The sequence below is a fragment of the Prinia subflava genome, chromosome 16 (assembly GCF_021018805.1).
Source record: "Prinia subflava isolate CZ2003 ecotype Zambia chromosome 16, Cam_Psub_1.2, whole genome shotgun sequence".
Lineage (NCBI taxonomy): Eukaryota > Metazoa > Chordata > Aves > Passeriformes > Cisticolidae > Prinia > Prinia subflava.
The window spans coordinates 141,567-156,609 of record NC_086262.1 but is presented as its reverse complement, the minus strand read 5'-3'; the positions used below and the strand labels follow the sequence as shown (position 1 = coordinate 156,609).

General features: G+C 42.9%; 1 protein-coding gene across 16 annotated transcripts in view; it reads right to left on the bottom strand.

Annotated features, from left to right (window-relative positions):
- KCNIP1 (potassium voltage-gated channel interacting protein 1) overlaps positions 1 to 15,043 on the bottom strand; it is a 239,983-nt gene that overhangs the window by 169,052 nt on the left and 55,888 nt on the right. For 3 of the 16 annotated variants that reach the window (XR_010082454.1, XR_010082455.1, XM_063413589.1), the window contains exon 1: positions 8,545 to 8,941. The exons of 7 other annotated variants lie outside the window; for them this stretch is intronic. Coding sequence is in view for 6 of the 9 variants with exons in the window: in XM_063413589.1 (XP_063269659.1) it covers positions 8,545 to 8,813 (269 nt within the window). In the remaining 3 variants the exon portion in view is untranslated. Of the gene's footprint in view, positions 1 to 8,544; positions 8,956 to 15,043 lie in introns of those variants that run through there. 6 more of the 16 variants (XM_063413594.1, XM_063413593.1, XM_063413590.1 and 3 more) reach the window with 5 other exon arrangements.

Here is a 15,043-nt window from a genome sequence, read left to right as displayed (position 1 = left end):
TTTATTTTGTCAAAGCACTAAAAGCCCCTGATGTTCAGCACTGATCTCTGGCAGGCTGTAATTCAGCTCCCCCCTCTCAGTGACACTCTCCTGTTCCACTAAGGAGCCCTCAGTAAAAAAAACAATGCCACAGTCTCATGGGTTTCCTAGAAACCTGCCTCCAACAGCACAACATGTATCCTCATAGCCTTGTTCTCCATTTGTTGTTCTCAGCCACAATATAAAATGTCCTGTGCCTACTGGCTTTTACAGACTGTAGCTGTGGCCATCTACAGAAATTTTGGGCACCTCCCAACCAGCCACCCACAGAAAAAGTTTGGGAGAGAAGGCTTTTTGTGGAGCAAGAGAAAAGCAAACAGTAATGTGTGTGAAGAGCTGTGGTTGTTGAATATGTCAAGAAAGTAATGTTTGGATTGAGGAAAGCCAAACAGATGTAGCAGAGCTGTGCCAGGAAAGGATAGCTCTGTTACCCTTTTCATGTCTTCCTTAAAACATCCTGGTACCAGAGCCAGGCCAGCTCCCTTAGTGCCTGCTCACCCTTGGCCTTGCCTGCAAGTACCAGCTCAGCCCCCCAGGCAACTCTGCTGCCCCACACCTGCCTGCTAGCACACAGTCATCCCTTGCCTCCTCCAGACCCACATCCTGCCCATGAACCTCTAATCAATTGTACTGTGCTTTGTACAAACTCTTCAGAGCCTCTCTGCTCTGACCAGTGCTGGCAGAAGTAAGGTAGAGATGAAGTGACCACTGTCTGTATCCTTTTCAGTCCAGACAGACATCACCTGACAGTGACAGCCACAAACACAGACTGGAGACGTCTGGGCACAGCTGCCTTCAGTTTTCACTTGTCTCTTTTGAAAACAGTGGGTGGATGCAGTTTATACTTTCAATGTTTTTTTTGTTAAGTACAATCCATCTTATAAAAACAGTTACTCCCCTTCCCTCTGGCATGTCAAACAAACAAAAGAAGAAAAATTATATACCTTGCTTGGAATCCTAAAAAGATTTTGGTTAAAAATGCTGCTATGCTACCATACAGTTGTGTCGTGGTTGCGGGGGGAGGTCAATTTTTCTAGGGAGATGTGAGCAGGCCAATCAGTGATCAGCTTTTCTGCTGGCACCTGGATTAGTCACTCGGAGGTTTAGACACGCTTCTGAGGACACAAAGAGTTAAAAGCAGGACTCCAGGGGGGTTCGGCCTCTTTTAGATTCTGGTTTAAGCGGAGAGACGTCTCAGGCCTCCTTCCCCCGCCCAGCCACGAGGCTGGGTGGGGGAGGGGAAACAGGTGGTCGGGCTCAGGTAAGCTGTAGCCCCGGGGGGAGGAGAAGAGAGTGGGCAGGACTGGAACTGAGCTGCCCCAGCTAGGATAGAGGGGTAGAAAACTGTGGAAGTGCTTTCTGTGTGTGCTCACCCCCCTCCCCCCCTCCCCTCTGGGAGAAGGTGCCCAGCCACGTGGGAGTTGCCCAGCCTGGGAGTGCCTGAGCCTGCACCATGCTGAGAGCTAGAAACTCCTGACCCTTTCTTGGCAGAAAGAAACTTTTCTTATACATTGATTCTCATGACTGGTGGTTTCGGAGAAGAGAAGGAAGCAGCCTGGGACCGAGATGATAAAGCACGATTGGAAAGAACCCGATGGGCAAAGAATGAGAAGAGTACTTTCCTGAGCTGGACTTTTCTTGCATAATGTCAGCCATAGATTGAACTTAAGTCTCTTTTGAACATAAACTGCATTTTGAATGGATACAGCTGCCCCTGCTTTTGCTACAGTGACTGGCACTTGAAGAATAGAGCGAGCAGAGAAGAGAAGGAGAAGGTGTGATGGTGCCCTCTGCCCTCAGGGGAGACTTGCTCTTGGAACCCTCGGCCCCAGGGGAAAGATGGGGAGAGCTCGGCATGCAAGTATCCTTAAAAGAGCCCTGTATGCAGCTTCAGCCTATGGACAGCAGTGAGAGCGCTAGACATAAGAAAAAGAGAGTGTCACCCTGGCAGACTTGTCCGGGCGGTGCCACGTGTGACATGGAAACACATAAGGGGTAGACCTGTGTTTTCTGAAGAACAGTCTGTGGTGCGAGAGACTCCTCTCTCCCTTGCTGAATTGAAGATTAGTTTGGTTTTTTATTTTGAGTGGTGATTGTTTGATCTAAAACTCAAAGGTTTGGTCTGTGAAGAGTAATGTGTGGGGGGTGGAAACTGAGAGAAGAGATATTCTGAGAAGTTTTTATTTCTGTCTCTGTGTGTGTTTAAGAGTTTTTCTGTCTCTGTTCTTATGTAATGTAATAAAGTTTTGGTGTTTTATTTGTTTTCAAGATTTAAGCCTGCTCTGCTCTGTCCCTGATCACATCCCACAGTAGTTGTTAGGGAAAAAACATATATTCATGGGTGCATTAACATCTGGCCAGTGCTAACCCATAACAAGTTGTTACCAGCATTTCATAGTTGGTCCCCAAGGCTGTTTGGCCCCTTTCTGCAGGTGCCTAGAGCACTCTGCACTCTGCTGGAAAATGCCTCTCAGAGAAATGCAGAAGGTTTTTACCTTATAAATAGCCATGGTGTGAGCTGCAACAGAACACAGAGACCCTGAGCATTTGCTCAAACTTTCTGTGTCTCTATGCCATGACATTCTCTGGGTAATGCTTTTGAATAAGAAACACAACACTTAGCATATTCACCCAGGTCTGTCACCCACTTCAAGGAAGTCACAGTCCCACTGAGACATTCACATCTAAAACTACAACAAGTCACAAGCCAATTAATTTTGTTTGGAAAGTTTCAGGGAATAATTATAACTAAGAACACTTTCTAATGATGAAGCATTACAGCTAAAAAAAAAATCCACATTTGAAAAATTTGTAAATCTTCAATCTTTTTAACAAAGCTTAAATAAATATGAAAACAAACTATTTGACCAGGGATTTGTAAGTGGAGAAATAAAAGATTTTTATTTTCCTCTCACGTGTGACTAAAATCAGAATGACTTCATAACTTGCCTTGGTTTACCTTACCCTGCTTTTTACTTCAATTTGTTCTTCAAAAAAATTGTACAACCCTTACTGACTCTCATTTATATATTTGGTGACATTAACAACTGTAAAGCTAGGAATTGCTCAGAACTTCAGTGGTGTATTAAGTTCTATGCTTTTCACATCTACAGTGTTAAATATTTTCAGTTGCAAAACATTCAACTGCTTCCTAGTGCCCACTCCAAACATCAAATATCCAGTAATGCACACTGGAAGAGGTAGTGATGACAAGGGCTGGAATATTACCAAGGCTGAAAGTTAAAAGTTAGAAAGTATTTTCTGATTTATTCTTTTTAATTATTGTGGTAAAAATTAAACTTCAAATCACTGGCCCGCAGAGGTGAAGTCTCTGATCTCCTCTTTTCTTTGTGGTGGGATTTCTTGGCTCTGCATGGACATGCTGCAGGCACAGAGGCACTCAGTACCTGTACCCATGGGCAGGAAATCAGTACACATGTATGCTAATGTAGTAACACTCTGTAGTGTACTTTCCTCCATCCATTTTATTTTATTCCAAACCTCCAAGATGTATCTGACTGCAGCATTTCAGGGAGGAGCTGTATGCCTGTTGGAAGCAATCAGGAACACACATAGCTTGTTTTAATTTGATCATTGCTATCCATTCTTAAGGTCAGCTATTTGAGATCACTCTGCCTCACTGCCAGTAGTGACTTAAAGGCAAAGGAAGACATTTAGAGGTAGCACTGCACAGGAGCTAAAGAAATTTTTGGTGAAAGATGGAGAAGTGGGGAATGGAAGCAGTCACGTGACCGTAAGACCTGGTCACCTCTAACCCCACACAGGTGAACTCTGGTTGGTAGGACACAGGGAAGCCAGGGACAAATGGCTCCCTCACTTCTGAGCCACCCATCACAGGTGTGTCAGCCAGATGGCCTGGATGTCTGGCTGCTGTGACACCAAGCAGCCTCCCACACACCTCTCTGCGCTTCAGAGAAACCAAAATGCTTCATGCAAAGAGGCATGTTCTGACAAGCACTTAATGGTCCACACAATTTTTCCAAATTGTTTCTGATTTGAATGCTTACATCAAACAGTTTTGTTGCTGAGTGCTGTTCTGTATACTCTCTACAGAGATAATTCCCTTGAAAAACCTGCCTGTCAAATCCTCAGTTTTCAGTGCAGGCAGATGATCAAGGATTTGACCTGCCAGACTGTATCACATAACAATCAGACTATACTAGGGAAAGAAAATGAAGTGTCAGTGCCAAATATTGACTCTTGGGCACAGCCAGGAGAAACCAGGTCAGCCATTTTTCCATTCTCAAGCACCTGCTTAGGTCTCCAGCCAGGGGGAACAATAATGTCCTTGTTCTAGAAGGAAAACAGGTGAGCACTAACCTCTCTATTCAGAAAATACCCAGAGCACAATCTGAGTCTTTAGAACACAAGCATATGTTTACAATAGTGGCAAGCTGTCAAGTTTCTTTGAGGAGCAGAAAGAAACGAGAGAAGGGGAGCTTTCAAAACTTTTATTTTGCAACAGTATGTACAGGGCAATGTAAATAATGAGGCAGCTTCCCTGCTCAAATCTATCATCTCCATTACATGGGTGCACTACAGCTGGAAAGGGCCAGTTCCTTGAAACACTACTGAATCACTTGTTCACCTTTTGAGCAGAGAAGCAGGTTATTCTAGCACAGGGAACTGAAAGGGCACAGTCATGACCCAGCAACCTTAGGGAGTTCAGGGCAATCTGATGTTCTTATGAAGAATGCAAAGTCAAGCGGAGTTGGTTTCCTGGTAAGTAAACCACTTGAAAATCTGTTAATTTGGGATAATAAGCCATTTCAAAATAAATCCTAGAAAAAACTTGCTATAAAAATCACACAACTGACATTTTAAGGCAAGTGAATTTCTGATGTTTGCGCTAGCAAAATTGAACAACTGTGCCAGATTGCTCTTGACAGTTTAGGTTTGGGTGGTCTTAGATCAAAACGTGGTTACTCACATTTAAGAGAGTCAGAAAACCAACTGAAAATTATGCTGCTTGCCACTGCTGTGAGGATCAGAGCTGGTAGCTCTAATCCGAACAGGTATTTCGGTACTGAGAAATATTCGAGTTATATTTCACTTTTACTGGGGAGGTAGGGGTGAGTGCATATGTAGAGAGCAAACAAAAGAACTCAGGGGTACAGCAAGCAGTCAAAACTAGAAATTCCCCCTGCTTTAGCAATCTGCTAATCCAAACGTTTCCATGGCAAATACAGAAATGGCTGATTCTAGCCACAAATTTGGTCATGACTGGATGCAGGCTCTAAAAACATGAAAAAAATCTCTATTTCTCCATCTAGTTGAAATCAGGGAAGCATCTGTGTGTGCATTATCTGCTGTGCTGGCCCTTCTGCTTTTTAGTGTTGTGGTTTTGATGGGGTTTTTTCCCCTCATTTATTGATTTATTGCTTATGTTTGCAGCAGAATATATAAGCAGCTTGATAGTCTCAAGTCCATCTCAACCATTTACTAACTACTTAAGTACTAAAGAAAGGACCAAACAGTCAGCTTTGCTGGCATTTGGTTCATAATGAGCTTTGAATGTTAATTCCTGATCCCAATACTTCAAGTCCTTGCATCTTTAGGGTTTTTGAAGTGACAGTAATCCCAGAAGCAGAGGGTAGATAAGGTTGGGTGGGACCTTGAGTTCCCTCTTCAAGGCAGGGTTAACTACAGCTCAGGACTGTATTATATTGGACTAAGTTTTCACATTTGAGCCAAGCGAATCATGTCCTCCTTTTCAAACACAAAATTCTGTCCTCTCCCAGAGACAAGGGCTCATGCTGGATGAACCACCGCTCTCCACTAGACAATTTCTGTGTCACTCCTCCCTTTACTGATTCAGGCTCCCCATTTTCATTAGAACAAATGATTTAATCTTGTATTCTTGAACAGTGTTAATATGTCCTCTCTAGCCTTGCTGCTCACAGCTGGAATAACCAAACCAGCTCCCAGTCCCACTACCAACACCCCAGACCTAGCCACAAGCACGACACGAGGGCAAGTGGCACAGGCAGAGCTGTGTCATGTGCTGAAGCTGAAAGGGTTCAGCATGGGCCACTTCCACCCACTCTGCCGTGACCCACCATGGGCTTCCTGGCATTAACTGATCTCTAGAACCTCCTCATTTTAGAGATGACCGGTTTATTTTACCTGTTGTTGAAAAAATGCCTGCTTTTTGCTTTTACTTTATTACATTGAAAAATCAGGGCTTCAGACACTGATGTGAGCTGTGCTACTTGGAGGAGCACATACTTACCAGCATGAGAGAGCATTTTTAGAGGTGTGGATGTAGCCCTGTTACAACTATTTTCTCCAGGCCCTTGTTTTACCAGCAGTATTTAACTACTACATAAAGTCCTGAAATATTCAGATAAACACAAATAGATAAATATAATAATTAATAAGTAATAAGGTGATAAGCTAATAATAAAATAAACACTTTACTCGATTAAAGATAAACTTAGCAATAGCAAAGGGAGCAATGGCACCCGGGCACCGTTAGCCAACTGCCCTCTGGCAGAGAAGCCCTCACATCAAGCTGCACCAACAGCCATGCAGCAAACACTGGGATAAACGATCCTTTCTCTCTGCTCAACACGTGGGTAAGCACAACCAGAGTACTGGGGCCAGTTTTGGACTCTCCAGATCAAGACAGACTTGAATATGGTAGAGCAGGGTTTGGTAGAAGCCACCAGGATGGTTGAGGGCTGGAGGAGATACCGAGGGAACATGTGAGCAGCACCCAGCAGCCAGTCCATTATGTAGTGGTGATTGACTATTTAACTCACAGACAAAGGACAATTTCAGATTGTATACAAGTCCAGCATGCATTAGTGTTCCACTGCTCACAAGGTGAAGTGCTAACAGTCAGTGTAAAACATACCAGCAAACCCCACAGATAACACATCAGAGCCAAGAGGACATAACTTTGGGAACACAGGTTTTGATAAATACAGCTGAACAACCACTGCCAACAGCCATCAGCAAGATCGAATTCCATTGTAAAGGTTAAAATGTGTGACCATATCCTTGATTTTTACTGCAGGTGATCTCCAACATAAAGCAATGGCTTGCATCCACTAGACAGTGGAGCCAATCACAAGACCACAAAGTCACAGAGAATGGATATGTTCAGCCACAAATTATCTACAATTAGTGAAAATCAGCTCCCAGATTTCTTGCAGGTGGACAGGCACCCTCAGTGTCACAGCAGCCACCATGCCCAGTACATCCTGTTCAGTTCTTGTGTACTGCTGTGCCTAAACACAAGTCTTTGAGCTTCAGGTGTAACTCAGTGCTTAGACAGTTACACAGCTGTTCTTACATTCTAAGTAACATCATACATGTCCCAAACAACTGCCCAATCATGGGGACATTACAATAACACAGAAAGGTGAACCGTAAACCATGTACACACACTCTAAAGCAAAACGTTACCCTACAGGTATCAGGAACATTACTCTTTCTCATGAACTTGCCACAAACCTCCTCACAGCCCTTGTCCACTTCTCTTAATTGGTGTTTGGTATTTCCTAAGACAGTTTTCAACTTGAATTGCAAGAAAATCCATACCAACTTGCAGTTCAAAAGCATATATATGAACTGAGCAACAGATGCAGTGGAAATAGAGACCTCCCTATAAATACCAAGGGACTGTAAAATGCAGAGGTTTGGGCAGGAAATATTTCTAAATAGCACAAATATTGCAGAAGTTATAGAGTTTTTCCTTTGTTTTCTAAACAATACTCATTCTGTAAGGTATGGATGTGTCCCTGACAGTGCTTTCAACTTTCTGCTCAGTAATATCCTGGAATTTTTGAATTAACCCTGAAGAAAACGGAGCAAATCTCAAGCAAATACTACAGAAACCTGACCTCCTGAAAAAATCAGTATTTATAGGCAATATTCATGGATTTAGGATTAAAATTCCTGGAATTGCTGCTTACTTGCTCATTTTTCATGAGCTTCTGCTTCTCTCCCTGCTTAAAAAAGCAAAAATCCTGAATTTTTCCCCTCTTGCTAATCTTTATAAAACACACATCATTAGTACTGCACACTTGGTGTTGGATTACTGAATATGCAACACTGACTCTAACAATACTTCCTGAGACAGAAACCCGAAGGTATTGGGAAGAATTTGCTGTATATCTACATTTTATTCCCTCTTCAAAGCGTTTATAAAGCATGAGATTTGGAAATAAACAGGTCTCTTCTGCAAGTGCTCTGCATATGAAGCCACTGAGTTTCTCCTCCTCATACATGCCTGCATGAAGGATTACAGTATTTCACATTCCTTTCAACCCCCAAGCCCCTGCACAGCAATTTCTTAATGCCCACATGTTTTCTTCACCACTAGCATCCCACTCTCCTCTGCAAATTATCCCTCACAAAAACATTGCCAGGTTACTTGCAAGTGGCACATGTTCATTTTCTCCTCCCTTCCCCATGCAAATGTCTCCCACAGCAAATAAACCAAAGGGACAGGAAAAGCATAACAGGAGGTCTTACCTTTTGATGGTCTTCTTTGTTTCGTTTGTAGAGAAGAGAACGTACCCATGACAGCACCCATTGCAAAGCTGCTCGTGAGTTTTTGGGGAGGATTTGTTTTGGCTGAGATTTTTTTTTATTCCTCTTACCCCACCCCTCCACTGACAGTGAAAAAATCTATGTAAAATGCCCCCAAGAACAAAACAAAACAGAGGAAGTCCAGACAAGAAAGAAAAGAAGGAAGGAGGAGGGAAAAAGCAAAGCACTGCAGCTCGGCATTCAGCTAGCATTAAGCTTTGAGGGTTTTTTTTAAGTCAACACACATGCACTGACTCACAGCCGGCTGCACTGTTATTATTCAAAACAGCTCCCCATCAAAATTTAAATGCTAGGTAGATTCCCAGACCAGAGCTGGCAGCAGATGCATCAAAATATTTACTGGAGCACAGCCACATAAACACACAGGCTAATTCTTCCTCCCGTTCTCTTATGGCTCTAACCAGCAGCCTGTAGGTCTAGCGAGGGAGCATCAGTGCAGCTTTTCCAGTGAATACTAAACTGGAGTCCTGTAGACATGCTGAGGGTCTCAGGGGGAAGCCAGGGCTTTGGGCTGGATACCAATTCGGAATGAATGGAAATCTTCTCAGTGGGAAGCAGTAGTGAGCAAGGCATCAAAGCCCCAGCTGCGCGGACTGTGTGCTCCTGCTAATTAAGAGAGTCTGACACAAAGGTAGAAAGCAGCAATTTCCAGCCGTCTTCTTGAGCAAAAAAGTCAGAGGAAAATCACTAATTGCAAAGGGTGAAACAGAAAATTTCACCACAATCCTTTTCCTTCATATCTTTTCTCACACACCAGAAAGAGAAGCAAGACACTTAACTTATTTTTCTGCCAAGTACGTATGTGGACGGCCTTTTCAAGGATATTACAACAAAAAACTGTTGAAACAAAGCTCTACAAACATTGAGTGGCTAGGAGGAGGTATAGCAATTCCCAGCAATTTTTTCAGTTCTGTCATATTTCAAAAAATCAGCTAGAGATCTGGTTATGTTTCCTCAGAAGGTGAAATAGCAAGTACTCAGGTACAGAAGGAGTTAAATACACTGAGGCAGGTCTCAGAACCCAAATTAATTTTCTACTTGCACATGGAGAGTGAGATTAGGGCAGCATCTGTGCAAATACTGTCTTTTTCAGAAGAAATTCAACACAGAACAAAACACCTGGTCTCAACAAGTTTCCTCAGCTTTCCTCTAGCTTTGCAGTAGATTCCCTCAGATGCAGACCCCAGCTCCCCAAATGTTGGTGTCCCTGGAGTCACAACCCTGCCTTAACTGCTGCTCACCTGCTGCCAGCATCTGTCTTTGCATGCACAGGTATATTTGCAGCCTTAGTGTATACCAGCAAAGAGCTTCCCCCTTAGTTTCTAGTTGCAGAAGCCATTGCACAAATTAATTTATTTTTTCTTATTTTATAACTCAAAACACGTCAATTGAATTTTTTGTGATAAATATCTGAGGGAAGGTGCTGTTTAAATACCCAAGTCCTGAAATGAAACACATCAGTTTGCAAGGAATTGCCCAAGACTAGGGGCACACAGGGGCGTTTGTCATAGTGGGAGGAGCCTGTCCTGGCTTGTGCAGCATTCTCTGCCTTCCATCCGGCCTCCACTCCTCCCCCCAGGCTGGCCACAGCTGAGGTCTCCAGCCACCCAGTTCCAGACAGCAGTCCCTCAGACTACATTGATCTGCACAAGGTACTGAACAGCTGTGTGAGATTCTTAAGCTTTTTAAAAACTCAAATACTTATATTTATTTTATTAATATTTTATTTGCATTTACAGAACAAAATATTACATTGGCTACAGTGGACATGTGGAAAATCACTGTTCCTGGGACTTGTGCATTTAACAAAGCCTGGAGGATGACCACAGGCTACAGCCAATGTCTTCAGGATGTCAAATTTAGGAATCTTCAATCTAGGCAAACTGTCACTAGCAAAAGTCAAGTGTTACCAAGGTGTAAGGCCCCAAACAACTCAGTTGATGGGGTTTTTAAAAGGGTTTGTGGTTGTTCATGTACATTGAGTTAGATGCACAGGAGAAGTGCTGACAAGATATTCTCAAGAGATCAAAACAACAAAAAAGAACTTTACTGGTAACTTCAGAAAATGGAGGAACTTTGGCAAAAGGTTTAGTGCAACATTCAGTCAATACAGAACACTTCTCAAAGAATTAACTGAGCCCATTCAACTTAGCAAACTTTAAGCCCATTCGATTCTAAATTACTCACAAATTCCAAGATGAGGGAATTAGGAGAGAGACAGAAGAGGTATAGAAAAAGACCTAACTACCAGCTCCTGGGTTCTAGTGATGTTCTGATAGAAATTCCAAAGACAGGTAGGGTCAAGACATATGAGTGCCTCATGCCCTGTGGCCTTAAAATACCCTTTGACCCTTCCCCCAGGTGGGGCTTCTGGTCATTTGGGCATTCAGGAGCTGTCTTAAGGCCTCCAGGAGTTGGGGGTGGGGCATGGTGTCCAGTGTGTGGCAGCCACTGCCAGGGGTGGGTGTACAGGGCAGGGCACTGCCTCACCAGGGCCAGACCTGACCTGCCCCTGCCCCCGCACACATGCATCCCAAAATGTCTTGAGACATCACTCTTTCCAGTCTCTCACACAAGACCACCAGTCACTCATTTCCTCAAGTGCCCCATCTACACATCTTTTAAATATCTCCACGAATGGTGACCATCCCACTACCCTGGGCAGCCTGTGCCAGTGCCTGACCATCCTTTGGGTGAAGGAATTTTACTTAATACCCAACCTACACCTCCCTTGAGGCCAATTCCTCTTGTTCTATTTCTTGTTACTTAGAAGAAGACAGACTCCCCCTGCCTGCAAACTCCTTACATCAAAAAGTACCTGGAAAGTAGCTGGCTTCAGGATTCCTTTTAACATCAGCTGGATCTCAGCCATGAAGAAGGAGCTCTGGGAGTGAAAGATCAGGCTGTCCATATGGAGAGGTAGCCAAGAAGGAAGAAATTTGGGGAGACAATATTGCATCCCTGATGCTGCACTCTTGTTTATTTGAAACAGTAGGGCATATGAAGGCAACGGGCAAATGTAAATATTCTGTTTTCTCTGAAACTTGAAAGAAATAAAAGATCTGTCATGGCTGAAGATCAGCATTTACAGTCCCTAAGAAATCATGGGGATAAGTGGTTACACACTATTTTGTGTGTAAGAATGGGAATGACAGGAGGGACCATGTCTGTGCCTAGGCAGGTGAGCACAGAATTGCAAATCCCCAGTTCAAAAAGCAGATATTTTCTTTTACAGCTGAAAACCAAGACCTCAGAGGAACAGAGGCATTGTAAACACTAAAAAACTAGAGTATTTGCCAGAGCAAGCAGGAATTCTCTTTCCTCAAATTATCACTCAAATGTATCAAACTAGGAGAGAACACTTTAAGATGCAACAAATGCTGGCGGACATCCTTTATTTGAGGAGGTGAATATTTTTCAGAGTATTTCCTTTAGAAATAAGAAGCTGCCTGAGCTCTGACTGTGATGACGAAATGCACAGTTGTAGCTGTGTGGGTACCTAAGTCAGCATCCTGGGTAAGAGATACTAAAAGAGTACCAAAAGTACACCAGGGATCTACTGATGCTCTGCCTGTAAACCTGCCTGCAGTAAATTCAGAGCTTGATTCTGACACAAAGGTGCACCTCAGTACATTAGCATCAGTCTAGCAGATTGCCTGGGAGTATTTTGCTTTGTTGTTATTGTGAATTGAACTATACTACATCTGTGCAGGATGGAGCTGACTTTGCTGCAGAGTGGACAGGCTTTGAAGTTCAGATGTGGCACCTGCCCTGAATATCCAACCTAAAGCAGGTTGTACGTGATACCTTGCTACAGCGACAGCAATTACACACAAAAGCAAGTTTAGGAGGCCAGTTGTTTATCAGTATCTATGCAAACGATCATGGGAAATTCCATCATCCCAATGGAAACCACAAGGTCTGTGACACTTCTGCCAGCAGTCAGTACACTGAAGTCATTTACCAAATTAAAACAAAGACTAAATTGTAGCATAAAGCTCACCACGATAGCATACATATGCACGTAATGAAAATTAAGTGTGATTGGGAATGACTGAGAAAGTAGCATAATAATGTGATCTACAAACTGAAACCTCCTTCCCATGAGACCCATGGACAAAATAAGGTTTGTTCTACACTGGTTTTCACAAAAATAAGTAATTTCAGGTAACTCCCAAGCTGTTAAAACCACTGACATTTCCAATAAATGTTTTCAGGACTTATGAAATCCTGAAATTTTAATGCAAGCCAAATCCAATCTTCTTCTGACTAAAGGAAAACAACATACTTTTTAGGAAAAAAGATTTGGAAAAAAAGCCAGTTTCTTAAGCGAGTTTTTATCTAGATTAAGCTGCATTCCTATGTGGCAAAACTATGTAAAGCTACAAAGATATGATGTGAAAAATACACTATTAAGACACTCAAAAATCTTGACAAATCTGGAGATTTCTGCATTTTGTAGAGAATCACCACTTTTGGGGATTATTTGCAGCATCTCTGTAACATGAGATTCTCAGCAGTACCAGTGAGTATTTCCATCTGTAACTCCATCTTAACTTCATTTTTGTGACAGAATTCACATTAAGGTCACAGCAGATGAAGAATGCTTCCAATAAAAGGGATATATGCTATTCCTCTTGTGCTAGCTGGTGGACTGAATTACTACTGTTAAAATTATATAACAACTTTTATCTTGCTGCTGAAGTGCTCCCCAAATCACATTATTGGTGGCAGATATCTTCAAATTCTGTTCAATACACCAATCCAGATAGCCTCTGGAGTTAATAACTGATTAAAAATTGTCAGTTTCAAGATGTACCAATGGAAGGGTGGAGACAGCTCTGAGACACATTGTGGCAGTACTTCCACTGCTGGCAACCCACTAATGTGTGAAATAACCCCAACTAAAGCAAACTCATCTGCATATAGGCAGATCAGAATGTCTGCACTACTTTTAATTTCCTCATTTGTGAGTATCTTCAAGACTGAGCATCAACTTTTTGTAATACATCACCTTTAAAGTGCAAGTTCCAGACCAGGTTGGACGGGGGGGCTTGGAGCAACCTGTCTAGTGAAAGGTGTCCTAGCCCATGACAGGGGGTAGGAACAAGATGGTCTTTACGGTCCCTTCCAATTCAAATCATATAAAATATGATTCTGTGAGTTGAACAAGCCATGCTTATCTCTCAGGCGCAGAAGAGCTGACAGGGAAGCAGCCTCCCTGCTGTGTTACATGGGCCAAACCCTGAGCTGCAGGTAGGACCAGCTCACCACACTTCAGGGAGCTGTGCCAATTTTACAATACACAGAGAGGTCAGTTGAATGTTTCCACACCTCATGCACAGGCCCCAAACAGATATATATAGACAAAAGGAACAAAATTCTCCTGTCTCTTCATCCAGAAGGTATTTCTGGAGTCCAAGAAGTTGAGCCATACTTAGCTTAGTGCAAGTAGTATACAAATTCCGTTAGTTGTTACAGGAGACTCCTTTTGACCCACAGACTGCATGGACACTGAGACAAGGCATTTATCTTCTTTGGGCAAAACAGGTATCTACCACAACAATCACAGGGTTCCCAGCTGCTTTCTGACCTGTTTGGATTTCTTGCAGGGGAATCAGTGTTTTACTTATATACTGGAAAATAGGTGGTTGATTAACATTCCATAGAGCCCTCCTCAGTAAAACCCTGCTGCTAAACTGCACAGAGTGGGAATTTTTTCTTCTTTGCAGAGGAGCTGGGTGTCACTGGGGTGCCTCTCAGTGAAAGTAAAGCTACACAAACCACTGTCATACCATGGAGCCCACATTAACTAGCTGGACAACTACAGATTGGCAGTTTTTGAATGAAGCTAATGAATAACTTCTCAGAAGTTACATGCACATCAGTAAATTCCAGTCAGCTCTTGGTTTTTTTTCAGATTCCCTCCTGTTGGCTTCCACAGCAGACTTATTCCTTGGTTTACATTTCATTCTTGCCAAAGCAACAACAGCAAAAAAAATAATAGCCAATTTACATGAAAAACATCTGCAATCCTTTCTCATGAAGACTGTCAGCAAGATTTCATTAATCCAGTGGAAAAAGCCCTGGAATAAAGCAGCCCTGAGGAACTTAAGACGATTCAAGTTGGCTCAGGAGTGGGCAGAGGGCTCTGCAGCGCTCCAGTGCTGCTCTGCTTGTACCTTTACCCTCCCCAGTTTACAGAAGCCCCTGGACACAGCAACCCACCCACCAGCACAGCCACAAATGGCAAGTAAGTCTGTGTATGAACAAAGTCATAGCTTGGGTTTAGATGGCAGATGTCAGGTTTAAGCTAAAGCTGCAAACCCTAACTTGACAAACACAGAACAGCATTATCCATGAAGCCATTTTCCCCTATGACATTCAAAATATGGTACCATTTCAAAACCTAAAATACATA